At 40.6% G+C, this 26171-nt stretch overlaps 2 protein-coding genes across 2 annotated transcripts; both read right to left on the bottom strand.

The window, feature by feature from the left end:
• Positions 1 to 960: 960 nt before the first annotated feature.
• Positions 961 to 5469, bottom strand: stx11a (syntaxin 11a). The gene is made up of 2 exons (XM_061743624.1): positions 5320 to 5469; positions 961 to 2342 (listed from the first exon to the last, which is right to left on the bottom strand). The coding sequence occupies exon 2, from the start codon at positions 2335 to 2337 to the stop codon at positions 1456 to 1458; it is 882 nt and encodes a 293-aa protein (XP_061599608.1). The 5' UTR covers positions 2338 to 2342; positions 5320 to 5469; the 3' UTR covers positions 961 to 1455.
• A 7270-nt stretch (positions 5470 to 12739) lies between these two features.
• On the bottom strand, positions 12740 to 18758 carry LOC133462392 (syntaxin-11-like). Its single transcript, XM_061743617.1, has 4 exons — positions 18636 to 18758; positions 15923 to 16039; positions 14297 to 14485; positions 12740 to 13548 (listed from the first exon to the last, which is right to left on the bottom strand). Exons 2-4 carry the CDS (start codon positions 16034 to 16036, stop codon positions 12919 to 12921), a joined length of 933 nt encoding a protein of 310 aa, XP_061599601.1. The 5' UTR covers positions 16037 to 16039; positions 18636 to 18758; the 3' UTR covers positions 12740 to 12918.
• Positions 18759 to 26171: the final 7413 nt, after the last annotated feature.

Here is a 26171-nt window from a genome sequence, read left to right on the forward strand (position 1 = left end):
AGGACATCACGCCGGTCTGACTCAGTCTCACGCTGCCAGCCGGAACTCCCCGACCCGCCTCACCCACAAGACTTAAAAACCCTCGGTTTCCCCCTCCGCCTTCAGAACGACAGTCAGATCCAGAGAGTCTTCTGTGCAAACAGAAAGGCCTCGTCGAGCCATTTCCTCCGTTATCCTCTCGTCTGAGTGAGAGGGAACCAAGTTCATCTCCAAACAGACACTTTTCTCTCACATGAGGCAACAAAAGCCCTGCGTCTGGTTGTGTAACCGACACAAACACACCTTCCCTCTTGAGCTAACCACAGTTGGAGCCCTTGAATGTCTTTCTAAAGACCTGTTAAGCAACTGCCGGGGCGAGAACCGGGCCTACTTCTAATTAAGCTCACTTACATTCAGTACTCGAGTTGTAAAAAGAATCAGGGGGGATGGTGGATTTTATCATATGTGGACAGATAATTTGTGCTGATTACAAATAATATAATATATTACAAATAATAGCACTGACCAAAACACCTGCAGAAATACTGCAGGAATGACATAGCAGCAGTTAAATGCAGCCTTCTGTAAGCTTTAAATATCCACTGGGCTTACATCAAATACATCAAAACACAACAATAAAAAACACTTTTCTGAACTTATCAATATGACTCTGTCCTTCACAGGATAAGTAACATGGATCACTGCAAAAACTCACAATCTTAACAAGAATATTTGTCTTATTTCTAGTTAAAATGTCTCATTTTAGTAAAACAAATCTCATTACACTTAAAACAAGACTCATCACTGGAAAAAACAACAATTTTCACCTGTTTCAAGTAGATTTTCACTTGAAATAAGTAGAAAAATCTGCCAGTGGAACAAGATTTTTTTGCTTGTAATAAGAAGATAAATCTTGTTCCACTGGCAGATTTTCCTTCTTATTTCAAGTGAAAATCTACTTGAAACAGGTGAAAATTGTCAAATAAGTTATTTTTCTGGTGTTATTTTTCTGGTGATGACTCTAAATGTTGAAATAGCAGTAAAACCACATTCATTGATGAAATGACATAAGGGATGGAAAGGGGGGATGGCAGTTTTACAGGGGGGATGATTTTGACCATTTTTATTTCAGGGGGGGGTGCCATCCCCCTCATCCCCCCTCATCTCCAGTACTGCTTACATTCACATTGTCCAAAGAAACCACTCTAAAGGTAGTTCATTCAAAAGAAAAAAAAAAAAAAAAAATCACACTTTACTGACTTAAATAGAGCATTTATCGTAGCAAATCTTACAAAGCTGAAAACAGGGCAGCAATGGCATTAAATAGTAGCTTTAAAGGGTTGTTCATTTAGGGTAACAATAAGGAAATGAAGCAACGGTTTCTCCCTGCAGGCATTTGCATACGAGTACGTGGTTTGAAATACGTGAACCAGAATCAGGAAGAAAATGCCGGAGTTTGAAACGTGGACTTGTGTCTTATCTGCAGCAAGGGAAGCAGCAGCAGAACAGCTTCTTGCACGGGTTGCTTTTCTTGTAGACGACGGCCCTCTTGATCTGCACGGCGGCCTTGGCCACGTAGTCCTGGGTGGCGCCCACGTTGGCCTGGATGTTGTCCAGCATGCAGCCCTGCTGCTCCACCAGCAGAGCCATCTGGAAGAAGAGCTCGTGGATGTCCCGGATCCGGCCCTCCAGCTCCAGAAGCTCCTTGTGCCGGTTCTCGATCTCGTTGAGGGCGGACTTGGCCGTCCTCCCCTCCAGCAGGACGTTGTCCGAGAAGACGTTCCACTTCCCGGTCTCGATCATCTCCTCGATCTGCTCCCGGCTCACCTCCCTGCCCATGATCTCCGCCTGCCGCTGGATGCGGGTCTTGCAGTTCTCCCTCTGGGCCATTTCCGCCTCGTTGTACTCCGACATGGCCTGGTGGAAGGCGCTGGTGAGAGACACGAACTGGGAGCGCACCATGCGGGCCGCCGCCGACGTGGCGCCGTGATCCTCCTCCATTTCCTTGCTCAGCTTCCCCAGCTTCTCCAGCCGGGCGTAGATGGCCTCGCCCCGGGCCTTGATGTCCCGGCCCAGCGCGTTGGAGTCCCGCTTGATGCTGCTGATCCTCCGGACGGACGTGAGGAACCGGGTGTTCTGCTTCCCCAGGCGCTTCACGTCCATCTTGAGCAGCAGCATCTCCTTCCTCATCACCTGGGCCTCCTTGTAGATCCCGTCCATCTCGTCCTCGCCCTCAAACACCACGGCATACTGCTGCAGGGGGCCCTCGTCCTCGGGGCCCTGGTTCCCCTCGGGGTCGCGACCCTCCTCTGCAGGCTCCAAGATGTAGAACTGCAGGTCGCTCAGTCGGTCTCTCATTTTACCTGCAAAACGAAAGTCGGTGCATTCGGTCAACAGCTTTAGAGGAAGTAGCAATGAACGACTGTAAGCTTAAAGGTATAGTCTGTAATCGTGTTCAAAAACATTTATTGTTGTACTGGGTGAAATGGTCCTTCCATCCTGAGAGTAGCCAGTGAATAATGTGTTCAGAAAAAGGAAAGAAAAAAATCCAACCTCTCTGACAGTTTTAATCCTGTAAAAACTCTGACCAATCTGTTTTTTTGCGGTCCGAATGAAACGGATTCGTCCAGGACCAGAGGATTGGCAGGGGGGAAAGAACCAATCAGATGCCTTCATTTTAAGTCCCGCCCACCTCCCCCTCTGTCCCATGCGCGCACTCGTCACGTGGAAAATCTTTCCGGAAAACTCCACACACTCGAGTCACGTTTGCAGAAGAATGGCGCAGAAAACGAGAAAACGCAGCCAAAAATACAAATACCACCTCCCCAGTATGGGGGTCTGTGGGGATGGAGGCGTCTCCATCCCGGCGAGGGCGGAGAGCACCGGTGCAGGTGGCGGTGGCTGCGGTGCCGTGCAGGCTCTGTTGCCACAGCTACGCCGTAGCCCACGGCATAGGGTACGGCGTAGGGTACGCGTAGGGTACGCAGCGACGCGCACCATTCTGCGTTGGTGTAATGCAGAACCATAAATCAGCCTTCAGTGTGTCTCTGTCTGCTGTTCTGAACTTCTGTTGTCTCATTTTGCTGGGACGTCGGTCCCTCCGCTGAGACACAACTTTTGCGGTATGCGTTCATTGTTGTGTCTAAAAATGATGCGCAGTGCCCACTCAATCAGAAACGGTACAGATATTCTGTGATATTTTTTTATATTTATAAAAAAATAAAATTATAAAAAAATAAAAGATCCCCATAACTTTGATTGGGTGGGCAGGACACCCCGCCCCCCTAAAACCGGCCTCGCTTACAGGTGAATGAGACATGGGGTAGTTTTGTTGAAAATGTGCTGTCCAAAATGTCCTGGAAAACTTGACTCCTGCAAATGCGCGTTCCCCAAAGTTTGTGGGGGCGTGGCTTTGGACGGAGCGCTGACGGGAGGGGGAGGAGGGGGCGGGGCTTAGATGAGGTGCAGTTTTCAAATCTTGCTAGCTCTCCAACATTACTGACTATACCTTTAAAGCAGGGGTGATTCATCTGGATCGACCGCATACGCAAAGCCAAACGGGCCAAACATGTGGGCAATCCCTTATGGAGCCCCGTTATGTCTCAGATGCGCCACAAGCACAAGTGTTTGCTGGGATACGGTTGAAGATGCTGCGTCTGCTCCATGCTCGTCTGGACAAATCTTTGGTTTATACAAGGCATTAAAGACGGTTCATCTTTCACCTTGGCCCATCTGCTGGGGCATTTCAGCCAGAAACTGAGCAGAATTGATAGGAAGCTGCCGAGGACGGCTCTGCACCGAGGACAGCTATGCAACGAGGACGGCTCTGAACCGAGGACAGCTATGCAACGAGGACGGCTCTGCACCGAGGACGGCTCTGCACCGAGGACGGCTCTGCACCGAGGACGGCCCTGCACCGAGGACGGCTCTGCACCGAGGACGGCTCTGCAACGAGGACGGCTCTGCAACGAGGACGGCTCTGCACCGAGGACGGCCCTGCACCGAGGACGGCTCTGCACCGAAGACGGCTCTGCAACGAGGACGGCTCTGCAACAAGGACGGCTCTGCGACGAGGACGGCTCTGCGACGAGGACGGCCCTGCACCGAGGACGGCTCTGCACCGAGGACGGCTCTGCACCGAAGACGGCTCTGCGACGAGGACGGCTCTGCGACGAGGACGGCTCTGCAACGAGGACGGCTCTGCACCGAGGACGGCTCTGCGACGAGGACGGCCCTGCAACGGGGACGGCTCTGCACCGAGGACGGCCCTGCGACGAGGACGGCCCTGCAACGGGGACGGCTCTGCACCGGGGACGGCTCTGCAACGAGGACGGCTCTGCACCGAGGATGGCTCTGCGACGAGGACGGCCCTGCAACGGGGACGGCTCTGCACCGGGGACGGCTCTGCAGCGGGGACGGCTCTGAACCAAGGACGGCCCTGCAGCTGCTTCCACCAACTAAGCAAAGCAGAAACTGCAACACACCAACGCTCCACGTCTTTTACACAACACAGCAGGTGAAACCACAGGGTCGAGGGTCAGATATTCTTCAGGTTCAGTCCAACACAGACCGGGACAGAAAGATCCTCCTTTTACCTTCCTACGAGTCTCCAGACCCGGAGAAGATCAATCATCCCAAGACTGGAACAAACGATGAGAATAATCTTAAAAAATCCCCTAAAGACAAACCGAGAACCTCACAGCTGCTATAAATAGACAATATCTCAGGGGTATTTGCCCAAACAGGTGTTGGTGGTGATTGCAAACCCTCAACTTCTTTCTTTCTTTCTATCATTCTTTTGTCATCAGATCAAGTTGCTTCAGATACTGAATGGAAAAGTTTTTGTGGGTTGTTTTTTTTTTGAATGCTGAGTAACAGAAACGTGACCAAGGGCGACAGAAACCGTTGCTTTTCTCAGCGACGAGATCAAACCAGATAATTCAGATAATTCAGACTGAATAAACTCCATCAACCTTGTTTATACAAGAAAAACATCAATTTTTAAGTGTTTATTTCCACGCTTGTTGTGAAATATGAAGATGAAGTTATTTTATCCTCCAGTAAAACTTTAAGAAGGAGCTTTTTAGTATTAAACTCAACATTTGATCATAAATTCGTTCTGGGGTTCAACAGAAAGGAAACCAAACTTCCTGCAGCAGAAACTTCTGAAACTTCTGACGACGACTTTTACATTTGTTTGGGAGGAAATTTCAGAAATGTTTGACTTTTATTTTGGCCCAACAGGAGAAGGGAGGGTTTAGCAGCAGGGAGCTGTAATATAAATCCTCCTGAAGCTCCCAGATATTACAAATGTGTCTGTCAGAAACAGCGCGGACGTACCTGGTTCGTCCCCGGCGGCTCTGCCTCCTCAGCCCGAGAGAACACGGATCATTTCCTCTTTTTCTCGGCTGCCAGCTTGAAGATGTGGATGTCAGAGCTCGCAGAGACGAAGCTGTAGCGAGTTCTGATGCGGAAGATCACAAACACACCCACCCTCTCAAGCCTCATTATCACCAGGAAGGGGATCCATCGCGGCGCGTCAGGACGCACGGCTCTGGCCCGGCCGGCCGGTGCACGCAGCTCCATCCACCACACTGGTCACCGGGGAGGGAGTTTATGCACGAAATTAGTTTATTTCATTTATTTTTTTACTTTCTTTACAAAATAAAGTCCGTTTCTAGAAAAATAAAGGAAGGGGCGTGGTTAAGAATCTGCAACAGGAACTCCGACGCCCCGTTTCACCAACAGTTTCACACATGTGGAGGAAGTTTTCTTCAATTTGGTCATTTACTTGCAACTCTGTCAGATAGAGAAACTCTTTCAGATAGAGAAAGTATCAGCTAATTGTACCAATTAAACGTGTTAATCACACACAAAAACACAATATATAGCCTACAAGGTCTTAAATAGTTTGATTTAATTGTATTCACAATGCAGGAGCAGCATTTCAATGTGGCCCTGCCTGAACACTGGAAATTGTGGCTGGAATTGTGGTTAAAAAAAAGAAGTAAACTGAACTTTTCAGCTTTACCACATGTGAGGACATTTATTTCTTCTTTTTTTCAACTTGTCAGGACATTTCTTCTTTTTTTCAATTTGTGAGGGCATTTATTTCTTCTTTTTTTCAACTTGTGAGGACATTTATTTCTTCTTTTTTTCAACTTGTGAGGACATTTATTTATTTTATTTAACTTGTGAGGACATTTATTTCTTATTTTTTTCAACTTGTGAGGACATTTATTTCTTTTATTTAACTTGTGAGGACATTTATTTCTTTTATTTAACTTGTGAGGACATTTATTTCTTTTATTTAACTTGTGAGGACATTTATTTCTTTTATTTAACTTGTGAGAACATTTATTTATTTATTTTTCAACTTTTGAGGATATTTATTTTTATTTTATTTAACTTGTTAGAACATTTATTTCTTCTTTTTTCAACTTGTGAGGACATTTATTTCTTCTTGTTTTCAACTTGTGAGGACATTTATTTCTTATTTTTTTTCAACTTGTGAGGACATTTATTTCTTATTTTTTTTCAACTTGTGAGGACATTTATTTCTTATTTCCCCCCGACAGTGGTTTGGTGGTTATCTTGTTCCCCCTTCAGCTCCAGCAGCAGGTCTTCATCCACTTCTGGTCCTGCAGGTTCTAGATGTTTCTCTGATTCAACACACCTGGTTCGAATTAATGCTCGTCATCAATACGTCATCAGGTCTGTACAGGTGTGCTAACGAGACACTTGTATGAGTGTTCTGTATGGAACCCTGAAACAGTCCAACTTAAATACATTAAATAATTAAATATATTCACCATTTAATTATTTCATGATACACTTAATTATTTAATTGTATATTAAATAAATTATATATTTATGTATTTCCGATTTTATTTATTTCATTGTACATGTATAAAATGATTTCTATTAATTAATTATTTAAATTTTACTCTTTCAGCGTTCTATAGTGCTGAAGCAGGGAGACATCTAAAACACCATGATCTGTAAAACAATATATGTATTTACTGTATTAAATAACAAGTTTCTTTATATAATTATTGATTAAACATTTGAATCCCTTTGATTTTTCCACCAACTTTGAGTACAAACCAACCAATCAGCTTCCACGTCCGACTTGAACCAATCAGGTTTAAAGCTGAAGTGGGCGTTTCCTCTTTAAGAACCGCCCTCGCTTAGTTTAATCTTTCTGTTTATTTGATACTGAAATAAGTTTCTGAACACATTTAAAGGAGCCGTCTGTAAGAAATGTCCAAAACTGGTACTGCAGTCACTTTCAAAATACTGTTGAGCGCCGTGTACCCTCCCCCTCCTCCCCCCGACCAGAGGTTGCCAGGTAGGCTGCAGAATGCAGCAGGAACGTAGGCTGCCATGGCAAGCGACGAGTCCTACACAGTAAGTTTATTTTCTGTATTTAATGCTTTATGAAAGATCTTTTGCGAAGTAATAATGTACTGCAAAATTTACTAATGGCGATTAGCCTAACAGAATCGTAAATGTTACCGAAGCGCACCGTACGTGTGCGTCGCCGCGTACCCTACGGCGTAGGCTCTGCGTTGGTGTAACGCAGAACCATAAATCAGCCTTAAGGCTGCAGCGGCGTGGGAGAGATGGATGACTGAGGGAGAACACAGTTTCACCAAGAGTGGAAAGCAGCACCGGGCAAGTTATGCCACAGTTTGCAGATGTATTGTTGACGTGTGGGCTAAACTGGAATATCCTGGCTTGAGTGCTGTTGTCAGTGACATAAGTATTTGAAATGAACATGATTTTTAAATGTCTGTTGACATATCGGGGTCATTTTATGATTCGTTTTATTATTGCTCTTACATACAGCTCCTTTAAGACAAGAAAAAAAGCATAACTGCATAATCTTTACATACCAGGATAAAAATAAATTGTTGTTCCAATTTGTGTAAGTTACAAACAAGCTTTAGTTTTAGCTACAATAGCGGCCAAACTTTTTTTTTTTTTTTATAAAAAGGAGAAATCTTCAATTGCATGGGATAAATCCCTTATCTGGTCCAAAGCTGCCATGACTCCGTAATTTGGAACGAGGGCACCAAAAAAATGTTGTCCTTGGTGTTTGTGTGTGTGTGTGTGTGTGTGTGTGTGTGTGTGTGTGTGTGTGTGTGTGTGTGTGTGTGTGTGTGTGTGTGTGTGTGTGTGTGTGTGTGTGTGTGTGTGTGTGTGTGTGTGTGTGTGTGTAAACTTTTGGTGGTACAGTAACGATCTCATGGCTGGTACCACATGGCCCAGACCACATATTCCAGACCAGCCGTTTGGAAGGTATATAAGCCTTCATGCCACAAATCCAGTAAACACCCTTTGGTAGAGGTATGGAACAGCGATTAACCATTGTAGCAAGGTAGCTATAATCCTCAATGGAATCGGGCAGTGGATTTTGGCTTGTTTTAGGCTTAACAAGCGGCTCTTCAGAAGGAGAGTGTGTGTGGCCTGTGACAGATGTGAGTGTCTTGGCATGTACAATACATCTGCTTCTGGGCTTTCCTTGCCTGCGTTGTTTCTTTCAATGGCTCCAACGAGGCGCCACAGGAAGAAGAAGAAGGAATCGGCTGGTTTCCGGTGCATGGTCGAGGAGTTGTGTTCTTGCAGTGGGATGCGTGGAACCAGGTTAGCGCCCCTCACACTTGAGTGTCGGTGGTGGGCAGGACGTGTTGGGCCTTGGACCAACGAGGTTTTCTCTGACACAAACCCAGTCTCCGGGTTGTGGCATGGTTTGCCACTAGGAGGAGACTGGACAGCTTTCACTTTTCTGTGGATTGACTGAATGGTAGAGGTTTAGAGCAGAACAAAATGATATCATGGATTCATCCATGGCATGGAAGTCCATCTTCTTCATATATAGAACTGAATTGCTTTGTATAGTCATAGGTCTACCCGTAATCCTTTCATCAGGCGTGAGTTTGTGCTTCCTAATGGGTGTTGACGGGTGTCAACATTGTCCATTTAAGTCCAGTTTAAAATTCTCTACACATACAAGAACATTTTCATACAAGAACATTTTCATACAAGAACATTTTCATATCCCTCACATTTTGGTATATGAATAAAGTCTATTTGCAGAGCTTCAAAAAAGTCACGGTGGGGGGAAGTGTTGATAATGTTTGCAATATTTTTTATAGGATGCAAATCTTGGAGCTTATCAGTCTTTCAACACTATCTGACACATTCCCCCTTTGCTCACTCACGAGTACAAGAATGTGGGTTTCACAACGCAGCCGTCGTTGCTGACCCACAAATTATTTACATTTTTACAACCATGGGAAAGCTACAATCTGTGCTCCTTCGCATCAGCAGTCTCTTGTAAGAGGGCTACATCATTAAGAGAAACCAGGTCGTTAGCGGGTATAGAAGGGCAGAGCTTTACATAGACAGGTAAGCCAAATTTGGCAGTTTCTTTTGCTGCATGGTCAGCTGAAGCATTGCCTAGTGAAAACAGGGTTGGACTGGGTGTGGGCTTCACATTTAACAAAGCAATAGATGAAGGTAGTTGACAGGCTTCTAACAGTTCACCAATCAATTTACCACGTTTAACGGGTGTCTCCGAGGATGAGATAAATCCTCGGTTCGCCCACAATATATAAAATTGTGTACACAACCAAAAGCATATCTGGAATCTTAATAGATTGTAACAGTTTTACCCTTTGATCAGTGTATATAGTTTCATCTACTTGGGTGGAGCTGGAGGAGGGCAAGGCGGCGCTTTCAACAATTAAGAATTATCACAAATTGTATAACCTGCGTATGGTATTCCATTTTTATAGGCAGAGCCGTCAGTGAAGAAAACAGGAAAGGTCAGGACGAGTGTTAAAGACAGAGGTGTCAAAAGTATTCACATTCATTACTTAGGTAGAAGTATAGATATTAAAGTTCAAAAATACTCCTGTAGAAGTTGAAGTATCAACTCAAGTTTTTTTCTCAAGTAAAAGTATAAAAGTACTGGTTAAAATGTAAGGAGTAAAAGTAAAAACCGTCTGAAAAATAATTACTCCAGTGAAGTATACATAACCAAAATTTCTACTTAAGTAAGGTAATGAAGTATTTGTACTTTGTTACTTGACACCTCTAGTTAAAGATTAGTTGGACATGCTTTCAGAAAAGGCTTATAGAGACTATAGTTGGCTCAGAGACAGATTTCCATGCACTTACATGATGAAGTTACCATAGGCAGGATAAGATTATGTGGGCTCACCAGCAGTTTTCATTTTCTTTGTTTGAGACGTGGGCCCTTTTGTTGATTGGTGTGAATTAATTAATTGCCTGGTTCCGCTGCGCCTCCTCTTTGTACTCAACCCACTGTAGGAAACACTTTCGACAAACATTAGTATTTTCATACATTTCAGGTTCTTTTTTTGCGTTATCCAGCCCTACCCTTTGTTGAGGGCAATTAGCAAATATATATTTTGCATGTACCCTGGAGGAAATCCATCAATCTGATCTCGTGACAGACCACAATTCTCTTTTGCTGTCAACCTTATTTTAGCATAAAGATCCCTGGGATTATCAACTACTTCCCTGTGATTTTGGCAACAGCTGTGGGATTAAAGGGAATTCTACAATATCAAGTACTTTGCGCATCAAGTACTTTACTTTTCAAATCATGTGGCAAAGTTAGTTTAACAGCTGTTTCCTCTAGCCATTTTTGTTTATTTATTTAAAATCTCTTATCATTTAACTGGTTCTCTAATTTCATTTTTGTCTGCGTTGTGTTTTTAAATTCTTCTAGTAGAGCCATCAGTTTTTTATTTTGATCAGTAAGCGAAGCTATTTGGGATTCTGCATTACGGCGTCTACTTTCATCCCTCCAAAGAGGGAGTTGAAGTGCTTTAGTTATTTTAACCATCTTTAATACTAAGTAACAAATAAAACTAACAAATAAAACAAACAAATAAAACTATCGGTACCGTAATTACCATACATGTATTTTAATAGGACCAGTCAACTCTTTCTCTGACTCTCTTACTGAAAAACTTCCCAAAAACGTTCCATTTTTCTTTCTGTAAGATCCCTCCAAAAAAACTTTCAAATACACTTACTTTTACCCACAAATCACTTGCTAATTCTTCCAAACATCAGTCTACTTCAGAGCATACAAATCATTCCTGTTAATGTAAGGAGAGCGAGTCAATTCTTACTGAAATGAAATATACCTCAAGTATTTGGGAGAGCGAATCATCCCCATTTATAAAAAAACAGTTCTTCTACATACAGTATATGTCTATTTCTCACAAATATCTCAGTGTTCCAACACTTCTTATGGACCTCAAGTCCTACATATGCTATAAGTCCCACTAGACTATTCTTTTGGTACTCAGACCAACCATGGCGTTCTCTTTAATGTTACCCGAGATATTAAACCTTTTTAGAAGAGCGAGTCAAATCCTAAGGCAGGATAAGCAGAGCATTCTCACAACACAACCAAATTCAAATGTTATGAAATTGTCAGCATTCCTAAACATCTCTACAATAACCTTTCCCAATAACCCCTTGCTCACAACCACACAGCGGACTTACCTAAAATTTCAGGATGACGTCAACCTTTTTTTCTGGTACTCCAGTCCACAGACTTTCGACAACAACTCAGCAACAATAATTTGGGATTTTGCAAGTGGATCCCTTACCTCTGAAAGTTTAGATAGGAGTCGCTGGTTGTGCCGTTGTTCTGGAAAGAGGAGTTCCCATCAAAGGTCTATTGTCAATCCAGGTCACAGCACCAAATTGTTGAGGAATTTATCAAAACCAGTTCAGAAGTCCGCTTTGTAGTATAGTGAGTTTTTATTCAGTAGCCGGCGGTGAGCACATCTACACAGACCAAAGTCTGGTTGAAATGCTGACCCATATTGATTTGGCCACAGGGTTTTTATACAAAAGTTCAATAAACAAGCCAAGTGAGAGACAGTCAGGTGTGATCTTTCAGTTTTGGGACTACCCCTGAGGAGTCAGGAAGTTCATATATGGTCCTCGTCTCTGCAGGGGCTGGAAGTCAAAGCCACTCCCACGGTGCCTGTCTCGGCAGGGATGCAAGACGCCGGAACTTGTGTGACAAAAGGGCAAGCGGGGTATGAGGCTGGGGCAACCTGCAAGGCGTCGTCGTCCCTGCAGGGGCCATGTGCTGTCACAATGCTTCATCACGCCTTATACAAAGGTGCGGCTATTCTGTGGATTTTTCTTCCACCGCTCGTGGCGCTCTAACCGGAATTAGAATCAAAACTAAGACAAAATAAATGCAAAGAAGAATACGCCACTTCTTCTTTAGCAGATAGAAGTAAGTAGAAGCAGATTTCAAACAGATAAATAGATAAATAAATACCGGTTATTTCTCTTGGTTCTGTCCCGTTTTAATCAGCAAAGTTGCTGCCGTGTTAAAAGACACTGTTAGGAAAGGATCTATTTAGGTACAAACATGTACCTCATTTAGTTCAAAATCGTTCTGTACATGTAGTAAATATCTAATCTGACAACATAAATATCTGCGGCTTGCATATCTTTTTTTTTTTAATAGAGCAGATGCGGCTTATATGCAGGTGCGGCTTATAGTCTAGAAAATATATTAAAGGTATATTAAAGGATAAAAAGGGGATGCAGGAGAGAAAAAAAGACAACAAAAGAGAAAAAATAAGTTGTGGTTGAAGAACACTGGAAAAAAAGTAACATATATATGATGAATATTACAATATTTATTTAAAATATACACATAAAATATACAACAATTGATAAACAGAATAGTGCATATATATTAAAATGCTTTAAATTTTTTCTTTTGTTTTGTGTCTATATTATTTTAATCTTTTGATATTTATATATTACTTATTCTTTCTTTATTTTACAGATCTTTATGCGTTATTCCCACATGTCCAGAACCATGTTCTCCGGGTTCATCGGAGAACATTGAACTAACAGCTAGTTGTAATAACACGGGAAGCAGCCACAGAACATCTTCTTGAAGGGGTTGTTCCTGTCGGCGGCTTTGGCCCTCTCCAGCGTGGCCACGGTGTCCTGAGTCGTCACGTTGACGTCCTGGACGTTCTTCTGGATGCTGTTGAGGGCGGCGTCCTGCTCCTCCACCAGCACGGCCACGTCCAGGAACAGGTCCTGGATCCCAGCCATCCTCCTCTCCAGCTCCCGCAGCTCCTGGTGCCGGCTCTCGATCTGCAGCAGGGCGGAGCGGGCCGTCTTCCCCGTCAGCTGGGCGCTGAACACGCACAGCTCCTCGCCCTCCATCATGTCCTGCAGCTCCTGCTCGCTGACCTCGCGGCCCACCACCTCCATCTGCCGCCGGATCTGCCGCCGGCAGGCGTCCCGGTGGCTCGTCTCCGCGTCGTTGTAGGCGAACATGGCCTCCCGCAGGGCGCCGCCCAGGCAGCGGTACTGCGTCCCGGCGATGCGGACCGCGGGGTCGGCGTTCCCGCGCCGGGCCTCCAGTTCCCCCCGGAGCCGGTCCATCATGTGCAGCCGCTGCAGCACGGCCTCCCCGCGCCGCTTGACGTCGGCGCCGATGGCGTTGGAGTCCCGCTTGGCCGCCGGGCAGAGCTGGGTAGAGGAGCCAAAAATTATACTCAAGTAAAAGTACTGTTACTTCAGAATAATATGACTCAAGTAGAAGTAAAAAGTAGTCATCCAAATAATTACTTGAGTAAAAGTAAAAAAGTACTTGGTGAAAAAACTACTCAAGTACTGAGTAACTGTTGAGTAACGTCTGATTTATTTTTTTAACACAACCATTCAAACAGACAAAAGTACAAAATAATCATCTTCAGGTTAATTAAATCAATAAAATAATAAGATAAATTTAAAAAAAAAATCAAAAATAGCTTAAATTAAAATAATCTTAAGGAAAATTCAAGTACTTTAATAAATAATAAAATAAATAAAATAATAACAGAATAAAAAAATAAATTAAGCACAAGTAGCACAAAATGTCAAGCCTTTGTACTTTTCTTTTTTAACCAGAACTAGAACAAACATGAACTCATAGAAACTCTGTGTGTTTGAGTCTGTGTAAACGTGACAAAACATGTAAAAACAAACATTTTTCCCAAAGAATCACTCAGTGATGTCATGAGATTGACGCGTACGTGGATAAAAGGGATAAAAGAAAAGTAACAGCTCAACGTAGCCTAATGTAGCGGAGTAAGAGGAACAGTTTCTTCTTCACAAATCTACTCAAGTAAAAGTAAAAAGTATAGTGATTCAAAACTACTCCTAAAAGTACAACATTTCCCAAAACTTACTCAAGTAAATGTAACGGAGTAAATGTAACTCGTTACTACTAACCCACCTCTGCCGCTGAGTGCGAGGTCTGGTTCAGGGCCTGGTAGTTCACGTCCTTCAGCTCCTTCACGTCGTTCTGGATCTGCTGGATCTCCAGCCGCAGCCGCTCGGCCTCCTTCAGGATCCCGTCCAGGTCCTGGTCCTGGTCCAGGCTCGGTTCTGCTGCTCCGGCCGCCGCCAGGGTCGCCACCCGTCCCTTGAAATACGGAATTGGGAATTAAAAGTTGCGTTCCGTATTGAACCAATACGGAAAGCAGTTGAGTCCATATTTCACAATTGTCCCATGCACGTCTGTCACACACATGAACAACGAACTAACTGTGTTTCCATGCATCAATAGCCCTTTTAAAACCCGAATATTAGCAATAACCCGAATTTGCACGGCCATGTAAACACCAATAACCCCTTTGAATAACCCGAATTTGCTCATATTCCGGTTTCTAAAAACCCCAATATGACCCCTGGGTTACTCCTTTTAAAACCTGAATATTGGGTCATGTAAACACCAAACGGAATATCCACATCAAACGGAACAGGAATTTGTTTTCTACACATGTTCTGTTCACAAGGAATCCTGGTCTTTTGAGTCCAGGAAGTTCTTATAAACACGGAGAAACACAAGACCAGGAGGAGACTAATCACTTCATAAATGTAATGAAGGATATGAACATTTCTGCATTTGTAGACGGTAGAAAGTACCGGGATAGAAGATTTACAAGAAGGTGAGAGAAAAGTTGCGCGAAGCAGCATTTGTTTTGAATTTGGATACAGGAAGAAGAAGCGGAAATTACGGTAATTGCGTCATGATGTTCTCCACGTGTCGGTGGTTTGATCCAGATATCCTGAATGATTAATTACCATGTAAACGGAATATTCTGAATGTTTCAGTAACCGGAATATTAGCAATAACCCGAATTTTGACTGCATGTAAACGTAGTCAATAATGAACAAAATAAAGGACAGGATACATTAAAGACAGCAACATATGTTGGTTCGCTCTCTGTTATTTATTGACGTCATAATATACAGGTGAAGGTTGGAAAATTGGAATATATTGCAAAACTTCGTTTGTTTCAGTAAATTAAATTAAAACGTTAAACAAATATATTATTTCCCACTACATGAAAAGTGAGATATTTCAAGCCTTTATTTGTTATAATTTTGGTGATTATGGCTCACAGATTATGAAAAACCCAAATAAAAAAATCTAAAAAAATTAGAATGTTTTATGAAATCAATAAACAATTCAATCATCAAGATTATAACAAATAAAGGCTTACAATATCTTGCTTTGCATGTAATGGAACTAGGTAATATATTAGTTTCACCTTTTAAGTTGAATATAAATGAACTTTTACACCATATTCTAAGTTTCCGACCATCACCTGTATCTATATTCTACATCTGGGCTGATGTTACAAACGTAGAATAGGAGGATATTTCAGCTGCTTTATGGTTGTCTGTCTGTACAGTCATGCAAGTTCAATGCTATTAAAGCACTTTAAGATTTAGTTTTTTGATATAAAATAAATACATTTCTATGCATTTTAGAAGTTTTGGGGATGTCCCTTTTTTTGGTGCCTCTGCTGCAGAATTGGGGCGTCTCTTATTTCTATTTCTGAAAGGTGGCAACCTTAGGTGCCGCTGCTGCTGCTGCTTCCTGCTCGGTCAGGGTGTCCAGCTCCACCGTGCTGAAACCGTCAGAGTCCGTCTGCTCCGTCTGGAGGTGGCTCAGCCGGTCCCTCATCGTCTGCAGGAAGAAGAGGAGGAGAGTTAAGGTTTAGCCATGCGGGAGAAATCGTCTCCGGCTCAGAAAGTCCAAAGTCTCACTTTTCAGCAACGAGGCCGTTAAAGAAAACCTGCAACACAGCAAAGAGTAAAAAAGAAAAAAAAAAGTAAATGAACTACACACCTAAATACTACACCGTAAGAGCAGTACACACCTTAATACTACACCATAAGGGGAGTACACACCTAAATACTACACCGTAAGAGCAGTACACACCTAAATACTAAACCTTAAGTGCAGTACACACATAAACACTACACTGTAAGTGCAGTACACACCTTAATACTACACCATAAGGGGAGTACACACCTAAATACTACACCGTAAGAGCAGTACACACCTTAATACTACACGATAAGGGGAGTACACACCTAAATACTACACCATAAGTGCAGTACACACCTAAATACTAAACCTTAAGTGCAGTACACACATAAACACTACACTGTAAGTGCAGTACACACCTAAATACTACACCGTTAGTGCAGTACACACCTAAATACTACACCGTAAGTGCAGTAAACACCTAAATACTACACCGTTAGTGCAGTACACACCTAAATACTACACCGTAAGTGCAGTAAACACCTAAATACTACACCGTAGGAGCAGTACAAACATAAACACTACACCTTAAATGAAATACAGCACTAAATATTACACCGTTAGAGCAGTACACACCTAAATACTACACCTTAAATGCAGTAAATTCCTAAATACTAGGTACAGGGGTCTACAGTACAGTATAGACCTAATGTACCACACCGTAAATGCAGTACAAAGCTAAATACTACACTGTAAGTTTTATCTACATATTGCAGTGAAACATTTCTTCAGAAATGGGAGAAATGATTGACAGGCGACGGGTCCAGTGGTTGAAAGAAAAGAGAGCGATAGAGAGAGAAGGAAGGAAATACTTCCTTGTGTGTTTCTGCTCAGCTGATGTGGGATCAGTTTAACACAGCTGCAGCAGATCAGTAATTAGTCCCTCCCTCCCAGCACTTATACTGGATCCTTTATGAGCTGCAAAACTTTCAGCTTTTCATGTTTCAGCCGCGTGATAAATAAATATTCGGTTCAAGGAGGAAATAATTTCCTTGAGCTGCTCTGAGCAGAGCTTTACTGCAACTAAAGATGAACCTGGTGCGAGTTTGTCGATGCTTAAATAACATAAAAATGCTGAACTGAGACAAAAATAGCAAATATATCGTAGACGGATGCAATGCAAATAATACACAATAGTACAACGAAATGCATTTGTATCATCGTAGAACCGTGTATTAGATGTTCAACTGCCACCAAGTAAACATTTGCATTATTTAATTAAGAGCTGAGGACGGCCAGAGCTCCGTCTGCAGAGGAAGAAGCTGATGATTAGCTGTAATCAGTACTGGAGTTGAGGGGGATGAGGGGGGATGGCATCCCCCCTGAAATAAAAACGGTCCAAATCATCCCCCCCTGAAATAAAAACAGTCCAAATCATCCCCCCTGAAATAAAAACGGTCCAAATCATCCCCCCTGTAAAACTGCCATCCCTCCTTTCCATCCCTTATGTCATTTCATCAATGAATGTGGTTTTACTGCTATTTCAACATTTAGAGTCATCACCAGAAAAATAACTTATTTGACAATTTTCACCTGTTTCAAGTAAATTTTCACTTGAAATAAGTAGAAAAATCTGCCAGTGGAACAAGATTTATCTTCTTATTACAAGCAAAAAAATCTTGTTCCACTGGCAGATTTTTCTACTTATTTTAAGTGAAAATCTACTTGAAACAGGAGAAAATTGTTGTTTTTTCCAGTGATGAGTCTTGTTTTAAGTGTAATGAGATTTATTTTGACTAAAAATGAGACATTTTAACTAGAAATAAGACAAATATTCTTGTTAAGATTGTGAGTTTTTGCAGTGATCCATGTTACTTATCCTGTGAAGGACAGAGTCATATTGATAAGTTCAGAAAAGTGTTTTTATTGTTGTGTTTTGATGTATTTGATGTAAGCCCAGTGGATATTTAAAGCTTACAGAAGGCTGCATTTAACTGCTGCTATGTAATTCCTGCAGTATTTCTGCAGGTGTTTTGGTCACTGCTATTATTTGTAATATATTATATTATTTGTAATCAGCACAAATTATCTGTCCCCATATGATAAAATCCACCATCCCCCCTGATTTATTTTACAACTGGAGTACTGGCTGTAATCTGTAATAAACGAGCTTGTGCCTGTTCATGTGTGGAGCCTGCGCTGGAGCCAGAGGCCTCGTCTGCATCTCCGGTATCAAGCGATCTCAGATGAATGTTCTTGATCTGCTCGGATGTTTCTCAAGACTCGCCGAGCGAGTTCCAGGCCGCAGAAATAAAGGCTGAAAGTAAAAGAGCTTTTAATGCCACAGAGGGAAATAAAACACTGACATGACGCTTTTACACGAGCAGATCAACTCAGATGCCTTTATGTTTTAGATGTTTTCCTTATCTAGGAGTCAAAATGAATCATTTGAGTCTTGGAGTTACACGTCGTTTCCGTCTTACTTGTGAGATCTTTACGCCGGGGATCTTACCTCTCACTTCTGTTTCTCCGTCTCCTCTTTTTCAAAGCCGGTCGTGTGAATCAGGATGAAGTCCGACAGGTGGAGCGACGGCTGCGGCGCGACTGGCCGCTCGGTGAACAGTGCTGCCCATCATCACCTGACTCACCTGTTGAAGAGGAAACGCTTGAGGAAACACAACCTTCTGCATTCCTCTGGCGTCACGTGGAGCTGCGAGGAGACGTCCAGCAGTCAGGGTTCATCACTAGGGTCGCCAACCTTTCAGAAATAGAAATAAGGGACACCCCGATTTCACAGAGGTGTCTTCAGTATTCACATTCATTACTCAGGTAGAAGTATAGATACTAGAGTTTAAAAATACTCCTGTAGAAGTTGAAGTATCAACTCAAGTTTTTTACTCAAGTAAAAGTATAAAAGTACTGGTTTCAAAACTACTTAAAGTATAAAAGTAAAATTAATGTAAGGGGGAAAAAGCCATTAAGGACAAAAGCCATTGAAAATGAATGTATCTTAGTATAATGTAAATATATTAAAGAAGCATATATGTGTACTATTGAGCATTAACATGTGTTTAGGAGAGCAGGAGATATGATGACTAGTTGCCTATAAGTATTGTAATGGTGCAAAAAGTCAAACTTCATGTTCATGTTATCATTTATCCTAACCTTTATTGGAATGTACATCCAAGTTTAGTTGCAGGAATCTGAGGGAACGGATGTAAGAACAAAACTGGACAAGAACATCTGAAACAACCACAACCAAATTCACTCTATCCGGATGGAGCAATTTAACTGGATAGTTTTTATTAAAGGCTGAAATGAAATAGAGTAACAAGGCTGTTTTTAAAATGTAAGGAGTAAAAAGTACAGATAATTGCGTGAAAATGTAAGGAGTAAAAGTAAAAAGTCGTCTGAAAAATAATTACTCCAGTGAAGTATAGATAACCAACATTTCTACTTAAGTAAGGTAACGAAGTATTTGTACTTCGTTACTTGACAACTCTGCAATTTCATCAGTGCAGGCGCCAAAAAAAGGGACATCCCCAAAACTTCTAAAATGCATAGAAATGTATTTATTTTATATGAAACAAAATGCTTTGATTTAAAGTTTAAAGTGCTTTAATAGCATTGAACCTGCACGCCTGTACAGACAGACAACCATACTAGCAACTGAAATACTTTTGCTCCTATAGTAAATATAAATATAGCTACAGGTGAAAGTCGGAAAATTAGAATATGGTGTTTAAGTTAATTTATTTCAATAATTCAACTTAAAAGGTGAAACTAATATATAACATAGTTTCACAGTCCTACATGCAAAGCCAGATATGTTAAACTTTTATTTGTTACAATTTTGATGATTGAATTGTTTATTGATTTCAATAAAATATTCTAATTTTTTTAGATTTTTTATTTGGGGTTTTCATAAACTGTGAGCCATAATCACCAACATTATAACAAAAAAAGGCTTGAAATATCTCACTTTGAATGTAGTGGGAAATAATATATTTGTTTCACCTTTAGTTGAATTTACTACAAATTAAGTTTTGCAATATATTCAAATTATGACATCAATAAATGAGAGCATAATATGTGTGTGTATTGGTTCAATACGGAACGCAACTTTTAATTCCCAATTACGTAACAATTCCGTATTTCAAGGGAATGGTGGCGACACTATTCATCACAGACCATGTTCAGGTCAGATTCAAGTGCGTTGAACTTTCAAAAGCACCTTTCTTTGTAAACATGGAGCTTGATGAAACTTCTCAGAGGCCTAAAAAGCAAACCAGCCGCTGACACTTGAACCATTTCAGAAAAAAAAAGAAAAAGGGAAGCATTTCTGGCATTTTTTTTTTCATCTGCGACCAAAATGTTCATTTGTGATAACAGGCCACAAAGCCACGCTTGAAGACATAAATCTGCTTTTTCCATCTTAAAATGGCTCTGAACTCGACCACAGGAGATAATCACAAGAAGAAGCTCAAGAAACCTTGGTTTGGCGGCTGCAGGGGAAGCTGGGTGAAACATTTCCAAATGAGATCAATGCCACGTGGGTGATTAGTAATTTTCAAGTGAGTTTGAGTCATATTTTCCTCCCTCAAACGGCTGGTTTTTCTTTTTTTTGTTTGAGGTAAGTCATTGTTGTAGATGCACAAGTTAACGCTCATTTAGCGGCATGAATGAAACCATAGAAACATTTTTATTTAATCAGGTTTGTGGTTCAGTGGTCCTTTTTATAAAAACCAAAATAAATCAATGGATTAGATGAATCGAATTAGAGCCTCTAATGTTCCGATTGAGGAAGCGAAGTGCCGTGAACTGAAGTGCGAACACTGGCCACTAGATGGCGACAAAAAGCACTAATCGATCAGATTCAACACTAATATTTGAGCCTGAATATGTTTTTGTTCCAGGAAATATTTCAGAGGGACATGTTGTAGATTCATTTTAACTAAAACTGTGATCTATTTTATGTTAAAAACATAAGAAAACCACCTTGTTCTTGTTCTTTTTTTTTTTTTTTTGTGTTTCACTCATAGTGACATGTACCGTCTTATTTGCTCAGGAGTCAATATAATATAAGTTGTAAAAACAATATCCCATGCACACTCACACACACTTATTTTTTGTCTTTATTCTTTATTATTTATATATTGCATTATTAGTTTGCCATCACTTTTGTGTAGTTTTACTTTCTGTTTTTGTATGTTAATCTTGACATGAAATTTTAATATCTTCGGTGGAGGCTTCAAATAAGCCCATTGGGTTTTTTGCCTCTTCCTGCACCTATAGTATTTATATTTGATATTTCCTGTATATTTTTTAAAAACTGTGCAAAACAATAAACTAAACTAAAATAAAACTAACCTTGTAACACTCGCTGTTATTAGATATTTGTTATGGCAGCCATGGCAAAAAAAAAAGCAACAACAAAATACAAAGTTTGTTGACCACCAGTGTCCAATGGACCTTTCATTCTCCTTTCCACCGCTCTTGGTGACGTCTCCCATAATGATTGATAACCAGAGTTGGGTAGTAATGAGTTACATTTACTCCGTTACATTTACTTGAGTAAGTTTTGGGAAATGTTGTACTTTTAGGAGTAGTTTTGAATCACTATACTTTTTACTTTTACTTGAGTAGATTTGTGAAGAAGAAACTGTTCCTCTTACTCCGCTACATTAGGCTACGTTGAGCTGTTACTTTTCTTTTATCCCTTTTATCCACGTACGCGTCAATCTCATGACATCACTGGGTGATTCTTTGGGGAAAATGTTTGTTTTTGCATGTTTTGTCACATTTACACAGACTCAAACACACACAGAGTTTCTATGAGTTCATGTTTGTTCTAGTTCTGGTTAAAAAAGAAAAGTACAAAGGCTGGAAATTTAGTGCTACTTGTGCTTAATTTATTTTTTTATTCTGTTATTTTATTTATTTTATTATTTATTAAAGTACTTGAATTTACTTTAAGATTATTTTAATTTAAGCTATTTTTTATTCATTTTAATTTATTTTATTATTGTATTGATTTAATTTGCCTGAAGATGATTATTTTGTACTTTTGTCTGTTTGAACGGTTGTGTTAAAAAAATGAATCACACGTTACTCAACAGTTACTCAGTACTTGAGTAGTTTTTTCACCAAGTACTTTTTTACTCAAGTCATTATTTGGATGAATACTTTTTACTTCTACTTGAGTCATATTATTCTGAAGTAACAGTACTTTTACTTGAGTACAGTTTTTGGTTCCTCTACCCAGCTCTGTTGAAACCTTCCTGCATCTTTTACCCCACGAACCTAGTGAACCTGGATCCTGTCTGACCTGGGAGAGTAACTGAATCAGATGGCTGAAATTGTTTATCCAGGTCATTCAGGGCTACCTTGAAAAATTCCAACAACGCCTTCATGTGGCTTTTTGATGAATGTCTTCGGTCTGGAATCGCAAATCTGCTTCATCCCTGGTGTCTAAGTCTGGCACACTGCAGAGGTCTGGTGAATTGATCCTTTATTCCTTCTGTGTTTTCACACAATCTGGTCCCGCAGGTCCTGCCCTCTCCACTTTGTTGCTTGATTTATTCACTATGAAATGCACCGTCAGCCGTGAAAGCTCCTATTCAAAGGCATGTGGCTCCCAAATTGTGTTTAATGAATTTGGTTATGCCAGGCCGACTCCAGCCCGGCTGAGGAAGCACCTCGAGGACGACAGATATAACCGTAAGGGATCATTGATCCAGATCGGGCATCACTGGCTTTTGTTTTCAATCAGTGGATTCGTGTCAGTGTTCAGATGTGTGGCTTGATGAGCAATCATTAAGGAAACAGTGGCAGGTAAAAAAAACCTGAAAAAACTCCCTTAGTTCATGAAAAACCTTTCAGCCAGACCAGGGATCAGCGCCGCCCTAGTGGCTCCTGGAGCTCTTTCAAAAATGTTTGACCTTATTTTTCTCTTTATTTTCTTCCTTTTTTCTTTTTTCTTCTTTTTTTCCTTTTTCTCTTTTATTCTTCCTTTTTTAATCTCAACTTTTCGACTTTTTTCTTGAAATGTTGACCTTTTTCTCAACATTTCAACTTTTTTTCTTGAAATTTTGACTTTTTTCTCGACATTACGACTTTTTTTTACGAAATTTTGACTATTTCCTCAACATTTCGCCTTTTTTCTCAACATTTCGCCTTTTTTCTCGAAATTTCGACTTTTTTCTCGACATTTCGACTTTTTTCTCGAAGTGCATAACAAAAGAAAACTCTTCCCCCAGTCATAACTAATATAGATACATGCAGCATGTGTTGCCTTCATTCTAAGGCTTATACAAGACTTTTCATTTTTTGCGGCTCCAGACATATTTGTTTTTTGTGTTTTTGGTCCAATATGGATCTAAAACATTTTGGGTTGCCGACCCCTGAGCCAGACAGTAGCAAGGAAAAAAAAAAGCACTTTAAGAGGTAAGAAACTTTGATCAGGACCTGGATCCTTGATCAGGACCTGGATCCTTGATCAGGACCCTCCTGCTGAAGACCGGCTGGGTAGAGGAAGAAAAGAGGAGGGAGATAAGAAAGAGAGGATGAAGAACAGAGAGAGGAGAGGCACAAATGTGTTAAAAATAATCTATTTATATTTAAACCTTGTTCTACCTGCCCACATAAAAAGTAAATGCTGTTGGATCAATGTGAAGATATAAATGATGCCACATTCTTGTAATTACAAGTGCAGTACTCGTATCGGCCGCCAGGGGGCGGTGCAGCCGCAGCTGCTGTCCAGCAGTTTCACTGATTTAATTACCAAGTTTCTGCTTCTTTACAACAACAACATTAACATAAAATTGAATAAAACATGACCAGAAATAATTATTATCAATAATAATACTTCTCAGACCATTAACGACTCATAATTGATTTATACTACAGGACTGATTGGTTTGAAATGTTTCTCACAACAAAACAAAACAACTGGAAGTGGAAACGTACACAGAAGTAAATGAACAGAAATGCAAAGTGACAAAACAAAAGTAGAATTTAAACCATTTGGCCTCTCATATATCTATCTTTACATTCCTTATATGAATTAAATTGCACTATTAAAAAAAAGAATTAAATTGAAAAATGTTCCCTTCTATAATGTAAAAAGTATTTTTTTGTCTACTTTAATTTCTTCTCTCTTTTTTTCTCTGATTCCTGTTTATCGATGAAAACATCAGATCCAAGTACTTATATAAAGTCAAGTCAAATTTTATTTATATAGCACATATACAAACGGCTGAGCCGCAACCAAAGTGCTTCACAGAAAGTGCTTAAATGCTAAAAGCGAAGACATAAAAAGGGACATTTTTCAGATGCTTTAAAAAGATATAAGAAAAGAAAAGGCTTAAAAGACAAAATCTGGGTAAGACAATATAAAAAAGACAAAATATCCCCGTCAGTCTGCAGTACACACCTAAATACTACACCGTAAATAAAGTACAGACCTAAATACTACAGCGTAAGTGCAGTACACACCCAAATACTACACTGAAAGTTCAGTACACACCTAAATACTAAACTGTAAATAAAGTACACACCTAAATACTACACCATAGGTTGAGTACACACTTAAATACAACACCGTAAGTACGGTACATTCCTAAATACTACACTGTAAGTGGAGTACAGATGTAAATACTACACTGTAAGTGCAGTACACATCTAAAAACAACACCGCAAATGCAGTACACACCCAAATACTACACCGTAAGTTTTATCTATATATTGCAGTGAAGCATTTCTTCAGAAATGGGGGGAATGATTGACAGGTGACGGTGCAGCGGCTTCAGACTTAGCAGACATTTATAGACTCATTGGAAACTTATCCTGTTTTTATTGACAGACTGTATTAATTTAATTGAGTTGCAGATCCAAACTCAGCTCCACAAACATTACAAGTTAAAGCTTTGGTTTAAATCGGGTTATCTTCCCTCAGTCAGCTGGTTTAGATTTCTTTTTGTTTTTTCTCTCTTCTAAATCAATAAAGCGAGTTTCAGATGCAGACTCACTGATCAGCAGTCCGGACGGCTGCTCGTGATCAGCAGGAATCTGACTGAAGATGTTTCATTTACCTGAACGAGCCAATCACACACAAGCATCACAAACTACTGGGAAACAATCACAGGTGTCAAGTAACAAAGTACAAATACTTTGTTACCTTACTTAAGTAGAAATGTTGATTATCTGTACTTCACTGGAGTCATTATTTTTCAGACGACTTTTTACTTTTACTCCTTACATTTTCACACAATTATCTGTACTTTTTACTCCTTACATTTTAAAAACAGCCTTGTTACTCTATTTCATTTCGGCCTTTAAAAAAAAACTATCCAGTTAAATTGCTCCGTCCGGATAGAGCAGGAGTCAGCAACCCAAAATGTTGAAAGAGCCGTATTGGACCAAAAACACAAAAAACAAATATGTCTGGAGCCGCAAAAAATCTTGTATAAAAGTCTTGTATAAGCCTTAGAATGAAGGCAACACATGCTGCATGTTTCTATATTAGTTATAACTGGGGGAAGATTTTTCTTTTCATTATGCACTTTGAGAAAAAAGTCAAAATGTAGAGAAAAAAGTCGAAATTTCAAGATTAATGTTGAAGACTTGAAGTACAATCTTGAGAAAAAAGTCGAAATGTTGAGAAAATATTCGAAATTTCGTGAAAAAAGTCAAAATGTCGAGATTAAAAAGGAAAGGAAAAAGGAAGAAAAAAAGAGAAAAAAAGGAAAAAAAAGAAAAAAAAAGATAAAAAAAGAAAAAAAAGGGTCAAACATTTTTGAAAACGCTCCAGGAGCCACTAGGGCGGCGCTAAAGAGCCACATGCAGCTCTGGAGCCGCGGGTTGCCGACCCCTGTGTTAGAGTGAATTTGGTTGTGGTTGTTTCAGATGTTTTTGTCCAGTTTTGTTCTTACATCCGTTCCCTCAGATTCCTGCAACTAAACTTGGATGTACATTCCAATAAAGGTTAGGATAAATGATAACATGAACATGAAGTTTGACTTTTTGCACCATCACAATACTTATAGGC

The sequence above is a fragment of the Cololabis saira genome, chromosome 16 (genome assembly GCF_033807715.1).
Source record: "Cololabis saira isolate AMF1-May2022 chromosome 16, fColSai1.1, whole genome shotgun sequence".
NCBI lineage: Eukaryota > Metazoa > Chordata > Actinopteri > Beloniformes > Belonidae > Cololabis > Cololabis saira.

Coding starts and splice junctions, on each gene's coding strand:
- LOC133462392 (XM_061743617.1), bottom strand. CDS start 16,036: ATGAGGGACCGGCTGAGCCACCTCCAGACGGAGCAGACGGACTCTGAC. Junction 14,486..15,922: donor CAGCAGCAGCGGCACCTAAG/GTTGCCACCTTT, acceptor CCGTATTTCAAG/GGACGGGTGGCGACCCTGGC. Junction 13,549..14,296: donor CCTCGCACTCAGCGGCAGAG/GTGGGTTAGTAG, acceptor TCCTCTACCCAG/CTCTGCCCGGCGGCCAAGCG.
- stx11a (XM_061743624.1), bottom strand. CDS start 2,337: ATGAGAGACCGACTGAGCGACCTGCAGTTCTACATCTTGGAGCCTGCA.